The sequence below is a fragment of the Sphaeramia orbicularis genome, chromosome 6 (genome assembly GCF_902148855.1).
Source record: "Sphaeramia orbicularis chromosome 6, fSphaOr1.1, whole genome shotgun sequence".
NCBI classification, from domain to species: Eukaryota; Metazoa; Chordata; class Actinopteri; order Kurtiformes; family Apogonidae; genus Sphaeramia; species Sphaeramia orbicularis.
The window spans coordinates 27,182,055-27,200,849 of NC_043962.1; the positions used below are offsets into that span (position 1 = coordinate 27,182,055).

Here is an 18,795-nt window from a genome sequence, read left to right on the forward strand (position 1 = left end):
AATTTTTCTGTTGTGGATTCTATATTTTTTTACTTGTGTGTCAGCCATGTGCTATGTTATTTATATTATTGTGCATTTCAGGTAGTGTATGGTACAGCTTTCAGTGCTTTGCTTATTTTAATAATCTATTCTGCATCAAATAAAACAGTTCATCAAAACTGTATTTGTGACAGTTCTTCCTCAGTTTTTATCTAAGCTTTGTTCATTATTTTGTAGTTTATAGGAGACACTGTTGCACTTAACTGTTCTGAGTGTCCTGTTCACTTTGACTCTCCAAGTACTTAGTAAAGTGCTATTTTTTTAAAGTAATGTATAAATCAAGATTATTATTATTATTATTATGTTTATTATTACAAAGTGTTATTTCATTAAGAATATGAAGGCAGTGTCTTGAGGAAAGTGTCTGTTGACCTAACTGCATATTGGATAATGTTCATTGTGGCTCCAACATAATCATCTTATTCTGAATTTGAAAAAACACTTTCAGTCAGACTTCAAAATGAAAATGCTGAATGATGAAAACAAAAATAAATAGTTTCGATGTAGTAAGAATATTCTTAACACATTAATAAGATGTTAAAAACAGTATCACCAAAACCCTTTGAAAATGACCGTGAAATACATGCACACTCATTTACTGTATGTGATTTATGATCTATAGTAATTGTACAGATTGCACTGGTTTGTGGACTTAAGCATTACCACCTATTATCAGACTATTCACATCCCTAAGTAGTGGACAAAAACTTGTTCATCAATGACGTCACTTACACCTTGAGAAGATGCAATCGACTTAGATTTGAGCTTCACTTTTTTTTCTTATTTTCTCATATTGCTTTCTAATGTAGGAGTGGTAGTCAATTATAGTAAATAGGAGCATGGTCAGCATTAAATCTTTATTTGGACAATTCTTCCTTCATAAAATACTAAACCCTTAGCACACAAGAGCGACATCATTCTTTGCATATATGTAGTCTTTCACAAGATTAAGGGCTAACGAAGAACACAACAGAGTTGTGCCCTATTTATTTATTTGTTTGTTTGTTTGTTTGTTTGTTTGTTTATTCATTTAAATTTTATTTCTGTGAATTGTACTGTAGTTTGACACCTTCCTTGCGCACTAATTGCAAAGACACTTTTATGAATGAACGAGGTTTTGTTGACTTTGAGGACGTGGCGGTTCTCGTCCAATCCAATCACCGATGCTCCCTTGAAGTGGACCAATGAACGGGCGACATGGCACTCACTTCCTTGAACTCTGATTGGTCAGTGGACGTTTCAGCACAGGAAGTGCATGGGTGTGTTTCCGGCCCCGAGGGCGGGACTAAAACTGCAACGAAGAACTTCCTAAAGACACCGGTAAATTCTCTCCTACATCTTTTCCATAAAATACAATAGTTAACGAAAATATGTCTATTCTATACTTGATACTCACAGGTACATAGTAGTACTAGCTTAATGGTGACTTATTTATGGTGGTTAAATGAGTGAAACTACAGGTTATCATTCAAAACTAACGGGACGCTTGGTTAGCCTGTCTAACATTACATTTGCAGCTCAACCTTGGATGTGGCTGGCAGCATTAGTTAACCTATTTACCAACCTGAACGGGCTCATATGTTTATTTTAGCTCATTAAACAGAGATTATTTGACATAAAGCTAAAGATAGAAATAGACATTTTTATAGAGACATTGATACAAGACTGGGACACTTTAGTAAAACGTCATTAGTATTGTCTTTCTTAATGAGGCAAAGTCTCATTGTGAGGCAGACCCCAGAAAAAACTCATTTTAAAAGCGAAGAGAAGTGTATTGTTCTTTTTTCCAACATAGAATATTTGAGAAAATGTATGCTCCAAAAATACCATTGTTGTTGTCTTTAAAGTTAAGGGTAACCACATACACCCACTGATATGTTTGCAAAAATGTGTGTTAAATATGGGTCTGTGTAGTTAAAATAATCAATAACTTCTTTCTAGATTTGAAAAGTCATTATAGAATTATCATTATGACTTCAGTGCTTATTTCTTCTACTCAGCTGTAGTATTATTGTAGTAGTAGTAGTAGTAGTATTGTAGTAAGCAATAACATGATGTTTGGCCATCTTTTATTTTTTCTACCCTTGCTTTGACAGTGTTTGCAGATTCACACGATGGAGCTGCGGCCATTTGTCATGTGCTTTGCCCTCTGTGTGGTGTACGCTACCAGCAAACCCACAGAGAAAAAGGACCGTGTCCACCACGATGAACCCCTCAGCAACCGGGCACACGAAGACTCTGAGAACTTTGACTATGACCATGAGGCTTTTCTGGGACAAGATGAGGCCAAAACCTTTGACCAGCTTACACCAGAGGAGAGCAAGGAGAGATTAGGGTAAGAATACACAAAAGGGAGATTGTGTGCAGCCATTCTTGAAATTTTAGGGATATTTATAATTCTGTGACAAAAACAGACCTTTCACAAATCATTAAAAGTTGAAATCGATATGTTTCAGCATTATATGCATCTCATTTTTAGCCATCAGTTCTTTGAGTGATATAGACAAAGTCTCATCTCATAGTGAAGCAGATTTAATCTTAGGTGACACACCAGAACTCCATACTGTGTATATACATTTCATTTTACATTTTGTCATGTCATTGTTACAGTATGCTGGTTGAGCGTATAGATGAGGATAAGGATGGCTACGTGACAGTTGAGGAGATGAAGAGGTGGATCAAGCATGCTCAGAAGAGATGGATCTACGATGATGTGGATAGACAGTGGAAGAGTCATGACCTCAACGGAGATGACGTAGTATCCTGGGAGGAATACAAGAATGCCACATATGGGTACATTCTAGGTATGGTTGCAAATGATCTTCATTTTATACATATGATATTGATATCCAGGAGTAACATAACACCAGGCTGAAATGTTGTTGTTGATGTTATGCTATCTGATGGATGCATTTCCTGAATAACACCAGTATAAGTTAAACCAAGCAAATCTGATAATTTTCTGTCTCTTTCAGTTTATATGCATACTGAGTAAATGCAGTCGTAAGTATCTTTTTCATTTTTGCTCGTACTAGAAACATTTGTTTTCTGTGTCTTGCAGATGACCAAGACCCTGATGATGGCTTCAGCTATAGGCAGATGATGGCTCGTGATGAGAGGAGATTTAAAATGGCTGACCAGGATAATGACATGAAAGCCAACAAGGAGGAGTTCACAGCCTTCCTTCACCCTGAGGAGTATGACCACATGAAAGACATTGTGGTTCTGGTGAGCAAAAGACAAATTATATTATGTTACACTTGTGGTAACTGTATCTTTTACTTCCCTCTCACTGGCTTGTTTCTTGTTTGTTTCCTTCAGGAAACCATGGAAGACATTGACAAAAATGGGGATGGTTTAATTGACCTGGATGAGTACATAGGTAAGTAAAACACCACACAGTACATGTTGAGTGGGATGAATTGTGTCAGAGTCTGCAATTAAACGTGGTTGTTTTGTACTGTATAAAGCTGCTGAGAGTAGTGACTGATACATGAAAATTTTGAATCAAAAGCACCCTTTTACTCTGACTGATCCTGTGTTATAGGTGACATGTACAACCAGGAGGGAGATGCCACAGAACCTGAGTGGGTAAAGACAGAGAGGGAACAGTTTACCGAATTCAGAGACAAAAACAAAGATGGGAAGATGGACAAGGACGAGACCAGAGACTGGATCCTTCCCAGTGACTACGACCACGCTGAGGCTGAAGCCAAACATCTGGTCTACGAATCCGATGCAGACAAAGTATGTTTGTGTTGAAATAATTTCCAATTTCAAAAGGCTTAAAAAACAGCCATTATGAGTCTTGGCTGTAATCAGTGTCTGAATAACTGTATAAAACCTGCCTTACACACTGATGTATATATAGGGGCATAGTTGTGATTGCACTGATACCATAATTGTTCTTCTCCCTCCTTTCAGGATGGCCATCTGACCAAAGCAGAAATCGTGGATAAGTACGACCTGTTCGTGGGCAGCCAGGCAACTGACTTTGGAGAGGCTCTCACTAGACATGACGAGTTCTAACACCTTCCTGCCCCAAAGACTGTGCTCATTTTGTTTCCCACCTTACTCCTCTGACTGTAAATGGAGTGTTTCAGTCAAGATGAACTTGCCTAATCCAACGCCACGGACAGTAATTTATTTGATTTCTTGAATGTGCTGCATTGTACACTCGCTAACATTCAGAGTTCTGTATCCATGCTTGGCCAGTGTTGTCACAATCAGTTGTGCATCAAATTGGAATATATCTCCAGCTTTGTTCTGCTTCTTTACACTACCCTTGCCTTGTCCAGGTCAGGCAATGGACAAGCAGTGTTAATGTTAAACTACACTTTTTTTTTTTTTTCTTGGTATTTTTACAAAATATAGCCATGTTTTGTTATGAAAACCTTGATAAAGCCACAATTAGCTGTGCAGGATACACTATAGTTTGTTTTGCTCTTTTTGTTTTTTGCAATGCACTGGACCATGAAGAGTAATGATTTTGCGCTGTTAGAATTTGTTTTACTTCTGTCTATTCATGTTTGAGGCCCAAACAAAAAACACTTGTTGCTGATTCACATGTGCTTTTTTAATGTCTTTATTGATCAGAATGTAGTTATGAGGGGGTAACTCATGTTCAGGATGATGGGAAATTACTAAATTCTAGTGACAATGAAGACTATTTGAACTAGTGCAATAGTAAAGTGCAAAGTATCAATTGTGGGACCGTACTGTTTTTGCTCTACTGGACCATCCAGTTAACACAAACTGAGTCCCACAAAAGGTCGGGGGTTTGCTGTTTGTTAGTTGAAGGAATCTCGATTAACTTTGAAACTGTTTTGTCTTTGAAAGCTGCCTCATTTCTTACTTTATCACCTCAAAGTGTGTGTTTGTGTGTGTGTGAATCTTTGTGTGTGTATATATATTACTTGTGTTTTTGATGACTGTTTTCCCTTTTTTATGTTTTGACTTTTGTTTGACTTCTGCTGAACTAACTCTTTTGTGTGCCAAGCAAAACAAAAAAAAACCCTTAACCCTTTTTTTTGTAAGCCGTTTGACAAAATGCCCCTCCCTTCCAAAATGCCTTCCCCAACTTAATCTCGGGAGCACCCTAAATATGTTTGTTATGCTTCTATTATCACTACCACCATTTATAACCACTGTTGACAATTTTTATGGTATACTATAAATGTAAATGAAAATGTTTTTTTACAGGCTCACCGCAGCAACAAGCTTTTCACTTGTGACTTTACTGTAAATATGTTGGTCTGCAAACTGAGCACTCTAACAATCAGGTCCCATTTTTGTGATTGAGAAGAATGTCTCAATAAAAAATAAAACATTTATTCTTTTGCCTTTTTATTTTATGTATTAATAGTATGATCCATTTAAACCAATTGATATGTACTTAAGATGAAAATATTCTACAGCAACTTGTTCTTAGACTTTCTGAAACCTGAGTGCATATTTCTAATAGAAATACCTGTTGTGTAGCATTACATTACACTGTACCGTTTTCCTGTTGATTTATCTTACAGAAAAGTTTCCTATTTCCTGGATTTCTGCTGACTTTTGACCTAGTGACCCACTAATCTTTGTACTGTTGTTTTAGGAATTTGGGACCAGCATACTTCCTGAAACATTTCAGTAGAATGTTCCCCCTATATCTCGCTAATAACAAGACTCTGGTCATTTCTGTTGACATATTTCATGGCTGAATGCATATGTTAAAACTAGGGCAGTCAAAATTAATGTGTTAACGCAGATTAATCCATCATCATGATTAATCTGATTAAGAATTTTAATGCAATTAACCAAGATGGAACAGTCAACTCACATAAAGTATTATGCACACTCTGTAGGAAGTTTTCTTTTCACCGAAGCACTTCCAGCTTAACATACCACGTTAACACGAAGCATACGTTAGTCTGCGATTCTGCTAGCACTTCAGCTTGCAACAAATTCGTTAAGTGCATATATATTCCCTTCTTTTTTGAGTCTGTTTGCTCATGCAAAATGAAACATGATTAATATAGATTAAAAATGAATATTTAATTGTGATTAATCAAAATTAATCCACAGCAACCCTATGATTAATCTGATTAAAAATCTTTATCATTTGACAGCGCTAGCTGAAACACAGATTAAATTTGACTCATGAATGCATACAAATGTATCTTGTCTTATCATTGAAGTACGCAGTTATACATTCATTCAAAGACCAAAACCTTGGGCCGCTTTAAGAGTAGGCATTACAAAGAAATAAATATTGCACTACGCTATGTGAGTTTTCATCATTATTTAATACAATCTTGTTAAGTGTAAACATTCAAACAAAAGGTTGGTTTACATGAATGTTTTTAATTGTGCATAATGTCTTCAAGGTCACTCATTAATGTCTTCTAGGCTAACTATGTATCATGGATTATAACTAGCTTTGTGTATTGTATTTTTTCTTGTGTGTTTTTAATATGACCTGGGCTGTGTATGTGTGTGTGTGTGTGTGTGTGTGTGTGTGTGTGTGTGTGTGCGCGCAATCTGTCCTTGTCTTTGCTACTGCATTAACTACAGTAGCCAGACTCTTCCTCTTCTCCCTGTGTCATCCATCTTCACCTTACGTCCTCATTTTGTGTTTTATCACTTAGTAATTGTGATAAAAACAGGACCACAACGAGCCAACGCTCTCAACAGCTCTTCGTCTTCTGCCTCTAATTCACCATCACTGTTCTTGTCTACATCTTCATCCCCCAGAAAACCATCGTCGTCATCCCCAACCCTGTTGCTGTCTTGGGTATTTCCTGAATTTGTCGAGGGCCTTCGGTCCTGAGGTGGACTCCCGTTGTCTGCAGGCTCCTCTGGGTGGTCAGTGTGGTCCAGTGATGTGGATGGTTGGTCTATCTCTGAGCTCTGGTTTGGTGATTTTGGGGGGGAATCAGGGGGAGATATATCTGTATGTATCAACGTGGCTTTCACAGGTGAATGCTCTGGTGTAGGTGGAGGCGTCTTCATCGGTTTTGTGTGGGCTGTGGACAGTAAAGGTGAATAAGGACGGTTTGGGGGTGTATTCGCACGGGATTTGCGGAAGGGTTTATCAATCTCTGCTGAAGCTATTCGGGTGTGACTACGTGGTACACTAGATGGAGAAGACTGAGAGGAAGGGGTGGTGGTATGGTCAAAAGTGTTTGAATCAGGACAGGTGTCAGGTGGAGGGCTGGAGGCGTCACAGGATGCAGGGCTGGGGATGGTTTTGAGGCTCTCAAAGCTCTCAGAAGGGTGCACGGTAGCGTCAGATGGAGGCGTTATTGGGCTGAGGTTTTCGTTGGGTGAAGCAGGATCTGGAGCCGTACACTGGAGGCTCATGTTCACAGTGACTGGGTGAAGGGTGGGTGAAGTAGAGGAGCTTTCAGGTGTTGTCAATAGATTGTTTTGGAGGATCACAGGGCTGTGGATAGGTTCAGTAGGAGCGGGGTTGGTGTCTGGGGCAGCGGTGGTTTTCGATGAGTCAGGTTCTTTGTGGGGGGGCAGGTCTTGGTGGGTGAAGCTGAAGGAAGGGTTACAGGTTCCATAGTCTTCACTGGACAAAGGTCGGTCCTCCATCTGTGGCATACCACTGCGGTGATTCACCTAAGGGGCAACCACAGAAATCAGGTCAACAATATTCCAAAGAGAAGGTGAGTTATTGAACCTGACTGAGCGTGATGTGCTTTATTCATCTTTCATTACCGTTTTTGTTATCACTTTACTTTCGCTTATTATTTTTGGCAATGAACTCAATTATGTTATTTAGTTTTCGCTTTTTAAATATTTGCTGCAAAACCTTGACTTACAGAAGCTAAAATAGGTAGGATGAAAGAGTACATGATATTAAATGTGATTTATGAAAACCCACTGTTTATCATAGATCCAATTTTATACCAATTTTGCTCTTACTTGTTAACTGTGAAGTATCAATATTGGGAGAAAATGAGAACCAAGCTGCTTTTACTTGCATATCTGCTTCAATTTAGTCAGTCTTTGGTTAATTGTAGTTTTTATTTAGTGTTTGTGTTTCATTTTTATTTCAGTTTACAAACAGATTTTTTCACAGCAGCTTTAGTTTTATTATTAGGATTCATTAGCTATAATAATAGTGAAATGCAGGCATTTCCATATGATCCTACAAGCGGTATTAATGTGCAAAAGAATCAACATGCAGGAGTTCTTACATGCATTACAGCTTCAAATACACTGTTGGCCATGAAGTTGGAATAAAATGTTTTTACCTCTTCTCATGAAATGATTGTAACAATGTGATTTATTCTTGACAGATAAAGTGTAACTGAGACTCAGTATGTAAATATTACACCTGGTCAAAGGTGATTACTGATGTGTATCAATAGGAATAAATAGAGGAATGTGTTTGAAAACAAAATTATTCCAACTTTTTGGGTAATGGTATATAAACTGCACAAGGCCATTGCATCAGGTTATTATCCAACAACTGAAATATAAACTACAGGGGATAAATGATGATGCAACAAAGAGGAAGAAGATACTCACCAGTTGGAACCAACGTAAACTCTGTGGAAAAATTTGCATAACATTTTAGTGACACAAACCTGTACACAAACAAATCTTTAAAAAATATAATCTAATTATCTTGATTAAAGGTCTCACCACATTGGGGTGTTTGCCCTGGGCGACACACCCTCTCTCCAGTGGGTCTTTGTGTCCTTTATGTTTTCTCTTCAGCCACATCACCATCAACAGGACCCCCCCGAGGAGAGTCATGAACACCATGCACAGAAACAAGGCCTTGCCCACAGTACAGCCAGTCAGCCGCTCATCTCCCAGTGGACTGTAAGGAACTGCACACTTTGTGTCAGTTTACAGTCGAGGTGTTCGGGTATATAGTGTGTGAGTGTCTGAGCAGCTGTACTTACCTGCTTGTCCTTCAGGTAGAACTTCCACCACTATGGTAGCAAAGGCAGCATCACCAGACTCCTGGTCTATAGCTATCACCTGCAAAGTATATTGATTTGACGTTAGTATTATTGCCTTTTTGAGTGAATGATTGTGCATCAGTTCAGCTGATGTCATCATGTCTATGCATGTGCTGATATCGGCATATCAGTTGCCACTATATATGTGCCAAGTGTGAAGTAAATTGAAACAAAATGGATGTTTTTATAGACATTTGAAATTTTGCCCATTATAAGTAAATGGGAGAAAAAAGAGATTTTAAAAATTCATAAAAAATTTGAACTTTGACCTACGTTTGCAAAATGCAACGACATCTACTCTGGGTCACTGGCAATCTATAAACCCAATTTGGTATGAATTCAACCAATAGTTTTGCTGCTACAGACATAAAATTTTGCCCATTATATGTAAATGGCGAAAAAAAAAAGATGTAAAAAATTCATAAAAAATTTAAACTTTGACCTACTCTCCCCAAAATGTAATGACATCTATTCTGTGTTACTGGCAATCTGTAAACCCAATCTGGTATGAATTAAACCAATAGTTTTGCTGCTAAAGTGTTACCAAACAAAGAAACAAACAAACCGAACCAAAAACAATACCTCTTGCCCCCCCCCCCCCTTTTTTTTAGGGGGGGGTAATAAAAAAAAAATCAGACATGTTCACTTCATATATTTACAATTCAGCAACTTAACTTGAATTTGTTTACAATTTACGATACCGTAAATCATTTTTCCTATATTTTCTTATACTTAGTATATTTTTTCCATTGTTCCACCTTATAAATCCAACTCTTAGTCCTATTCCTTAGTCAGTGCCTTCCTTTTCCAAAAATATCAATCTCTACATTTCACTGTCCTTAGTGTAGTTTCTATGTAAGTTAACAGGAGAGCAGGCATGTTAAGTAATTTAGACCTAAGGAAAAGGAAAACCCACAGGTTTTTATAGTGGAAAAATGGTCAAAAAACCTGGATCTACTCATTATGGCTGAGGCTTGATCCGCTTATAGTCACAATCAGCGTAAATTCCAATCTGGCTTATCAGATCAGTGCAGCTCTAATTATATCCTCCTGATTATTTTAGATCACGTGTTGATGTGGATCTATGCCAGAACAAACAGATTTTTCACCTCGAGAAAGTGTTTCTGTTTGGCTTTGAGCTGACTGGTCCTGGCGATCAGAAGCCCCTCCTGTGTGATTTGGTACATGTCTGTGTGATTGGATGTAGGACTGAAGGTGAAGTAGATCATGGGATTGAAGCCCTGCCAATTTGAGTAGGAAAACAATTTCAGTCAGTGATGGAAAACATGAGTGTTAAATATTTATGCACTGTGATGTTCAAGCAGGAGTCCATACATGGGTAAAGTCCTTGTCCAGTACATGCAACATCAGCGCTTTGTTGCCGTATGTAATGACCAGAGAAGGAGAGTCTTTTCCTGCAATTACAAAGCCGTGATATACAGGCATGTCGAACTCTGGATTAAACTGGTTCAGTGCTAGAACACGGACCAACACTGTAGCGACAGAGTACTTCCTGGGGTCATCGTCCTGGTATGCCTGAGTGAAACACACAGAGGATGACATCACAGAATGAAAACAGAGCCGACATCTTTCAAGGCTACTGTTCAACACTAAGTCTTACCATGACCTGAAGATGCAACGCTGGGGTTGTGAGCCTGTCCCTGACCCCCCGAGTCAACCTCATCTCCCCGGTCTGTTTGTCCATCAGGAAACGTCCATCATCATCCCCTAGTATGAAAACACACAGAGTTACAGGTGACAAATGACAAGCAGCATTTCACACTGACTATCCATCTGTGAATATGGTACCTGAGAGGATGGCATAGCTAACTGGGGACCTGAGTCCTCTGTCACCGTCCACTGCATGAATGGGACCAGGAGAGAAGTTCAAAACAATGTCCTGCAGAGAGACACACATTTTCATGTTCTACAAGTCTATTGACTTGTAAACTAGAGAAATAATGTCATGCATTTTTGACAGATCAATAAACTTTGTAGCCTAAATGCCTGTGTTATAACATCTAGATCTATAATTACAGGGCAGTACGCATTGCATGAGATTATATACACCGTCTGCCCAAAAAAAAAAAAAAAAAAGTCCCCTCCTGGATTTAAGAGAAAATGTTGCTCAGATCCTTCCATTGGAAAATAACTGCAGTGATTACTATGGTTCAGCTGGGAAAAAAAATTCTGAGCAAAATGTGCATCTCAAGGAGTGGAACATTTGATTAAGGTTAATTTATGATTGATGCATGTAACATCTACAGTGTTACATGTAGATCTACACTGAATTTGAATTTTCTTTGACATTAATATAACATTTAACACATTTCCACCTTAAACTGATACAGAAAACTATAAAAAAAAAAAACCCAAAAAAAACAAAAAAAAACAATTGGTGCCAGGTACAACAAACCCCGCCCCTCAAATGTATTGTCGATTGGCATCGATCCAGCTGATGTCATCATGTCTATGCGTGTGGTGATGTCAGCATATCAATTGCCTCTATATATGTGCCAAGTTTGAAGTAAATTGAAAGTTTTTATAGACATGTGAATTTTTGCCCATTATATGTAAATGGGAGAATTTTTTTTTTTTAAATCATAAAAAATTTGAACTTTGACCTATTTTTCCCAAAGTATGACCACATCTATTCTGGATCACTGGCAATCTAGAAGCCCAATTTGGTATAAATTCAACCAATAGTTTTGGGGGGGTTAAAAAAAAACAAAACATCTGAATGTCTGAAATGAAGCATTTGACCCTTACATATTTCAGAAAGAGGAACCCCAATACATCTATGGATGTAATATTATTGTTCTGATGTTTATTGTGACATTACATATGTCCCATGTCCCATAATCAAAGCTAAAGCTGAAATATTGTGTGTCTACCTTTTTTGTTGGGCTGGACAGTGTATAAAACAACAACAGTAAAAAGTATATATTAGCCCCATCAGCCCGCCCACGGGTCGAAAAGATTATATTAATATTCATCTACTATAAAAATATAATAAATCAGGACAATGGATGTTTTTTTTTTTCAACTTTTGCTCAAAGTTTAGACCCTAATGTTAATAAAAGTACATCAAAAGTGCAAACTTTAATGTTCAAACATGATTTTTAATCTTTGTGGGGTGAAATATATCCTATTAAAAATCTCCGACACGAACAATTAATTTATGCATGTCATTGTCAATCCAGCCGAAAAAAAAACAGGCGAGGATAAAAAAAATTCTAATTTCTCTTTTAGTTTGTTACAGTTTACTCAGGCATAGTAATAGATACAATATTTTGGACAATGGGAATAGATTCTATGAGGTCTCTAAATGTCCATAGACACCAAGAACATCCATATGAACCTTATTATTGTGGGGTAATTCTTCATTTACTTTGGGTATATCTTTTTTAGGTGTTTTTCCCCTGAAAATATGGTCAGGGTTTAACAGATTAAGGATGTATAGTGGGTCAACTGTGGTATTTACTGTTGACAAGTTTAGCATCTATATTGATATTGAACTTAGGTGACATAATATATTGATCTAAATATGTTTTTCCTGATATGGTGAGAAATAGACTTGTTAGAAATATAGTTTTAGAGTATGTTAAATATACAAACACATTAGGCTCCCTGAACCTAACAAAGCTTTTTGAAAAATCTGACCTCCTCCCCTTCAGTGATATTGACTGTGTAGACGGGGCTGCTGCAGATGTGGCTGATCTCATCCTGAAAAGGCAGTATACAGGGCAGGAACTGTGGGTACTGGTCATCTCCGTCCTGGACAGTGATGGTGATGTTGGTGCTGGTGTTGAAGTGCTCAGCGGTGCTCATTTCCTGAAAGAGTGAGAGGAGTCTTCAGATTTCTTCAAAAGGATCACAGACATATAATGAAAAAAGAGGGTGATTCAGTTTTATAAGCAGAATCATGAAATCAAATAATGGCTTTTTCAATTCAAGAAAGATTATGATGATTTAACATACGTTTAGTTAGGATGTGATTGCAAAAATGATATAAATACAAGGCTTACAGTAGCATGGATGGTCACAGTAAGGAGTGATTTGGTTTCGTAGTCCAGAGGCTTGGACAGGATCACCTCTCCACTGTTTGGAAGATCAACTTTAAAGTACTCTGCATCCGGCTGTAAAAAGTTAAATACAAGCACAGCAGAAATAATACAATGAATTTACAAGTTTTTATCATGTATATTAATAGCATAGTAAAAGTCAAACTTACTGATGTCTGGTCAATAGAATAAATGATCTTGTCATTGTCTGCATCTGTGGCTTCAACAGTAAAGACGACTGTATTTACAGGAATTAACTGCAAAGAGAAAAGAGCAAAGACAGTGACAACAATAAAGGAGGCAGAGACTTTTAATAAATATTAAGAGATTTCTTCATGTCTTACCTCACTGACAACAAGCGACTGAATAGTGCTGTCAGCAAACACAGGTGTGTGATCATTTTCATTGAGAATCTCCACCACGATTCGGTACACACCCTGCAAAAAAAAAGACAAAAAGCTTACAGCTCTGTGTAAATCTGAGATATTACACTTGGGAGTTAAAATAAAGCAGAAAGGTGTACCTGAAGTGTTTCCTCCTCATAACATGACAACTCCGCCAATAAAACAGGGCCCTGAGTCTGACATTGAAACACAAGGGACACAACAGCTTTAGCCATAAAGAGAAGAACACACTAAGATCACATAACAGCATTATTATCTCTGTATATACAATAAAATAGAAATATATTAGTGTATACCTTATGTGTACAAAAAAAAAGGAATTAGTCTTTGCCTTGCAAGCAAATATTCACCACAATCCATCATAAAATAGAGTACAAGGAGAAAAAAAAAAACACCACACATAAAAAATAACATTATGAACGCAACAGTATATTAAATTTATCTTGTATTTTCTGTAATTATTTTAATTAAGAGAAATCAATCAAAGTTTATTCATACAGCACTTTACAACAACATAAAGAAGACCAAAGTACTTTACATCTAAAAGCATGATTAAATCATAAGATAGCAACAGTTTAATCAAATACTATAAAAATGCATAAAACACACAACACACTGTGATTAAAAAAAAAATAAAAAATCAGAGGACTCAACTGTGGATGCACCAAACATTGTTACCATCCAAATCTGCCCTCACCCAGGTGTGCTGAAAGATGAATTTCACTTGATCATAAATGGGATGGGTGTTGCCAATAAGGATTTGTGACGCCCACTGAACACCTTAAAAGGGCAAGTGTTTAGCCGTGTACAGAGCGGTAGAGAAAACAGAATGGTGACACTACCATAGACTCCCATTGTAAAAATATTTTGACATTTTGCTCATATATGGTTTCTTGAATGAGGCCCAATATGTACTGTAATGACCAAAACTAATGCAATGAATTTTACAGGTAGAGTAAATAGTAACGTATGAGTTTAGGTTATATTGATAAATGCTTTCACTACTAAGCATTTAGACACAGTAAACTCTCAGATCACCAGAGTATGTAAACACTTCATTGGCACATATCAGTGTATATTAAATTTTTTCCTTTTAGATAAACATGTGCAAGCAGTGCTGTAAAAAAACTAAACACTGCAAATGAGTCCAAACTCCAAAGTGTTTAAATTTAAAGACTTAAAGACCTTGACATTCATTCATTCATTCATTATCTGAACCTGCTTTATCCTCACTAGGGTCACAGGGGTCGCTTGGAGCCTATCCCAGCTACTTATGGGCGGAGGCGGGGTACACCCTGGACATTTCACCAGTTCATCACAGGGCTGACATATAGAGACAAACAATCACTCTCACATTCACATCTATGGGCAATTTAGATTAACCAATTAACCTATCGGTGCATGTGTTTGGACTGTGGGAGGAAGCTGGAGTACCCAGAGAGAATCCATGCAGACACAGGGAGAACATGCAAACTCCACGCAGAAAGGTCCCACCCCCCGTCGACTGGTGTTGGAATCGAACCCAGGACCTTCTTGCAGTGAGGCACGAGTGCTATCCACTGCACCACCGTGTTGCCCATGTTGTCATATGTCATTTATTATTTTATATAACATGAAATACAATAAATGACATCTTGTCATATCATTTATTGTATTTCATGTTATATAAAATAGTATTTTAAAAAATTGACATGTGCACTACTCCTGCTTTTTTGTTTGTTTGTTTTACTGAGATTTCATTACTTTTCGTTTCATCAAGGTGCTCCAGGGATCAATATTTTTGAACAAAAATGCAAATTAATTCTGAGACATTTGCATATTATTCAGTTAAATCAAGTTTTACTCCCTTAACCTGTGGTGAATTAGTTGATGTCTGACTCCACATCCTCTCCATCACTTCTTAAAAACATATTGCTCAAATTTGATAACTTTTCAAGCAAAACTTTAAAAATTAAAGAAGTTAAGAAGCTGCAACATTAATTAACAGTCAACTAATGTGCCCAGTAACCAGATAATAACTGGGTTAGTGATAACTTCTGTATTAATATTTTTTACATTATTTATTTGCTAACTAACATCAAGCTAACTGTAAATTGTTACCCTTCTGAGACTTTTAAATAGTAGTGCAATGTGACAGAGGAAGAAGATGAGGCAGCAAAACATACAGAGAGACACAGAGACAGAGAGGGCCAGAGTTAATCTGGTGGAACCTTTAACAGCTGCCGTGATGTAAGACAGCTGTCTGGGAACCGGATGACAGTCAGAGAGATTGTGCTCAGTCCAAGAACAAGGTCGTAAAGTTCAGTCTCTGAAAGTTTCTTCTAAACTTACATATAACATCCTCCTTGCTGCCCTTCACTTTTACTAGCATCCCTACAGTCATAGTTATGTTTACTAATAAGTAGTAATCCATTCATTGAATAAATATCTTCCTGTTTTTTTACTTTTTTTTTTTTAATTTTATTTTTGCCTGGTTTTAATACTCTTAATTCCCAGTTGTTATTAGGAAATCTCTCTTCTTCTTACCTCTCGGTCAAGGACCTTTTCAGCTGATGCATTGAGCCGAAGGTTCTTTCCGTCCAAGTAAAACCAGTGAGCGTCCTTTCCATCCAGTGTCCAATAACTCCCATCCATTGACGTGTCAGCCATCAATTCAGTTACAAGTTCTCCTGACAGGCTGTTTTCACTGACTGTGGCAAATACGTCTTGACCTTCCTGACATCCACCCCAGCCAGACATTCCTGCCATCATTGACATAACAAAATATAAATGTACATGCAGAAAATAGACAGAACTGAGCTTTGAGAAAATGAATAATAAGTCATTCATTTACCTGTAGCTGAATGCAGACATAGCAGCAAGACCAGCAGTGGGCCGACTAGAGCATTTACTTGAGGGAAGCTTTGTTTTGGTTTAGTTCGGGCCATTCCTGGGCTCATTCTGGCCTCAGGAACCAGTTCTGACTGAGTAAAGAATGCAACACACAGATGGATGGATGGATGGATGGATAGACAGACAGACAGACAGACAGACAGACAGACAGACAGACAGACAGACAGACAGACAGACAGACAGACAGACAGACAGATAGATAGATAGATAGATAGATAGATAGATAGATAGATAGATAGATAGATAGATAGATAGATAGATAGATAGATAGATAGATAGATAGATAGATAGATAGATAGATAGATAGATAGATAGATAGATAGATAGATAGATAGATAGCATAACAATTAAATACATACACACACTTACATACATTAAACATCCATTCTTACATAAACATTATTGCCCATAAATTGAAATACTTTTATTTTCTGACACATTCCTCTTTTATTCCTGTTTTACACCATCAATAATCACCTTTGACCTGTTGTAAAAATTACAAACTGTGTCCCAGTTACACTTTATCTATCAAGAATAAGTCATGATCATTTCATGAGAGGAGGTAAAAATATTTTTTTGCAACTTCATGAGTAAGAGTGTATATAATAACGAATCTAAAATGCCTGTATAATCCTACAAAAATCCATCTATGTATATATGTTCATATACAAATATGCACCCATTATGCGGGACACTGCTTGTTATTTGTGTCCATTAATACTGTCTAATGGTACACTGTAAAAAAAATCCTGTTGGTTTTACAGAAAAAAACTGGCAGCTGTGGTTACCAGAACAATACTGTAAAAAACACATCCAACTGTAAACATATTTAAGGAGTAACATGTAGATTTAACATTTTAAACATGTATATTTAACATTGGATTTAAATGGTGAATGCACTGCACTTATTTAGCACATTTCATACACTTTCATGGTGTCCAAAACACTTTCCAAAGCCACCAGGTCCAACTGGGAGCAATTTAAGGTTCAGCGTCTTCCATGGACACTTGGACATATGGACAGTCGGAGCCAGGATTCGAACCACCAACCCTTTGGTTATTGGACGAGCCGCTCTACCAACCCTACCAACCCATTAATTTACAAGTTTAAAATGCTAAATTGTTAAATGTTTACTTTTTTATAACTTCTTTATATATAAAAAATAAGCAAATAGGCCGTTATTTCAACATTACGGTTTTGCAATTTAAACGGCACCACATTGTTTTTCAATTTACAGTTTTATTTTCTAAAAACAATAGAAATACATCATTTCTACATACAAATCTGGTTTTGTTCACATACTCTTCCTGTAAAAACTACAGCTATATTTGATTTAATTGTTAACACAAAAATCTTTTCAAATAAACAACTTTGCATTGTATTGTCACTTACAGTTTTTTTATGTTGCAATTTAACAACTTTTTGGTGTTAATTCTACAGTCATTTTTTACGGTGTAGTCGGCAGAAATAACCTCCTGCATCATTTTGTTTTGCATTTTTATGGGACTTAGTTTCACATCCAGGGTATGACAAGCATCTAGACTGGACTTTGGCCGCATATCTTAAGAAAATGTAAGACCTCTCCTACAACATACAAACAGAAATATACAGCAGACACCCTACTCTGTTTACTAATTACCCCAAATCCCCTTTAAATCTGTCTCTCCCTGGCTTTCCCCAGTCTGAACTGACCAGAGCAGTATGTTTTATCATTAGTGCTTCAAGTGTTTGCCCTCATCATTCTTCTCTACATTTATAATTTGTACATAGGTGTATAAATACTTAAATGACATATTGAGATCAAACATTAATCTTATAGAGGCATGATACATCTCAAGAGATGCCTTCGATTGCTGATAAACTCACAGGCCAAACCACAAGAGACAGAAACATCAGGACACAATTTAATTTCAGGACAATTAACTGATTAATGTGCAATTACACGTCTGTCATATTCATGTCATGTGTACTTATGTGTGTATGAAAAAGAGTGATGCAACAATAAGAGGTTACATTCCAGCAAATAATGGATTTCACAGCCTGTACAAGGTAAATAAACAGGCTAAAGCTCCTTTACGTGACAAAATCAAATATGTCAGTTTTTGTAGATGCGAACACAAATCATGTAAACTGGTGATCAGCTGACTGACCTGTTGATGTCAAATCCTCTGCAGCCTGTCTGTCAGCCTCCATATCCTCTCGCTGTGTGATGGGATGACCATTGCTGAGTGACAAACACAAAACCCCCCGAAAAGCCAGTCAAAGCTTCTCAGAAAGACAGAGAGCTGTTAGTAATAAGCAGAGTGACAGTAAATCAATGATACCGACCACACACACACACACACATACGAACACATACACACAAATGCACACGGTCACCCCGCCTCCCACAAACGTTAAAAAGCAGACAGCAGCTTAAGGTGTGTG

General features: G+C 37.3%; 2 protein-coding genes across 4 annotated transcripts; one reads left to right on the forward strand and one right to left on the reverse strand.

Annotated features, from left to right (window-relative positions):
- The first annotated feature begins 1,275 nt into the window (after positions 1 to 1,275).
- calub (calumenin b) lies at positions 1,276 to 5,370 on the forward strand. Of its 3 annotated transcripts, none has more exons than XM_030137234.1 (7): positions 1,276 to 1,359; positions 2,132 to 2,374; positions 2,650 to 2,843; positions 3,101 to 3,267; positions 3,361 to 3,421; positions 3,587 to 3,786; positions 3,964 to 5,370. In XM_030137234.1, exons 2-7 carry the CDS (start codon positions 2,154 to 2,156, stop codon positions 4,066 to 4,068), a joined length of 948 nt encoding a protein of 315 aa, XP_029993094.1. In that variant the 5' UTR covers positions 1,276 to 1,359; positions 2,132 to 2,153; the 3' UTR covers positions 4,069 to 5,370. The 3 variants fall into 3 exon arrangements, with proteins under 3 accessions (XP_029993094.1, XP_029993095.1, XP_029993096.1); XM_030137235.1 differs by having other exon boundaries at positions 1,309 to 1,359; positions 2,136 to 2,374; XM_030137236.1 differs by having other exon boundaries at positions 1,330 to 1,359; positions 2,145 to 2,374.
- A 940-nt stretch (positions 5,371 to 6,310) lies between these two features.
- On the reverse strand, positions 6,311 to 18,795 carry LOC115421018 (cadherin-related family member 5). The gene is made up of 16 exons (XM_030136666.1): positions 18,519 to 18,795; positions 16,310 to 16,439; positions 16,003 to 16,217; positions 13,596 to 13,652; positions 13,417 to 13,509; positions 13,243 to 13,329; positions 13,037 to 13,147; positions 12,672 to 12,842; positions 10,818 to 10,908; positions 10,630 to 10,736; positions 10,344 to 10,544; positions 10,118 to 10,249; positions 8,949 to 9,027; positions 8,683 to 8,873; positions 8,566 to 8,586; positions 6,311 to 7,650 (listed from the first exon to the last, which is right to left on the reverse strand). The coding sequence occupies exons 2-16, from the start codon at positions 16,413 to 16,415 to the stop codon at positions 6,664 to 6,666; spliced, it is 2,649 nt and encodes an 882-aa protein (XP_029992526.1). The 5' UTR covers positions 16,416 to 16,439; positions 18,519 to 18,795; the 3' UTR covers positions 6,311 to 6,663.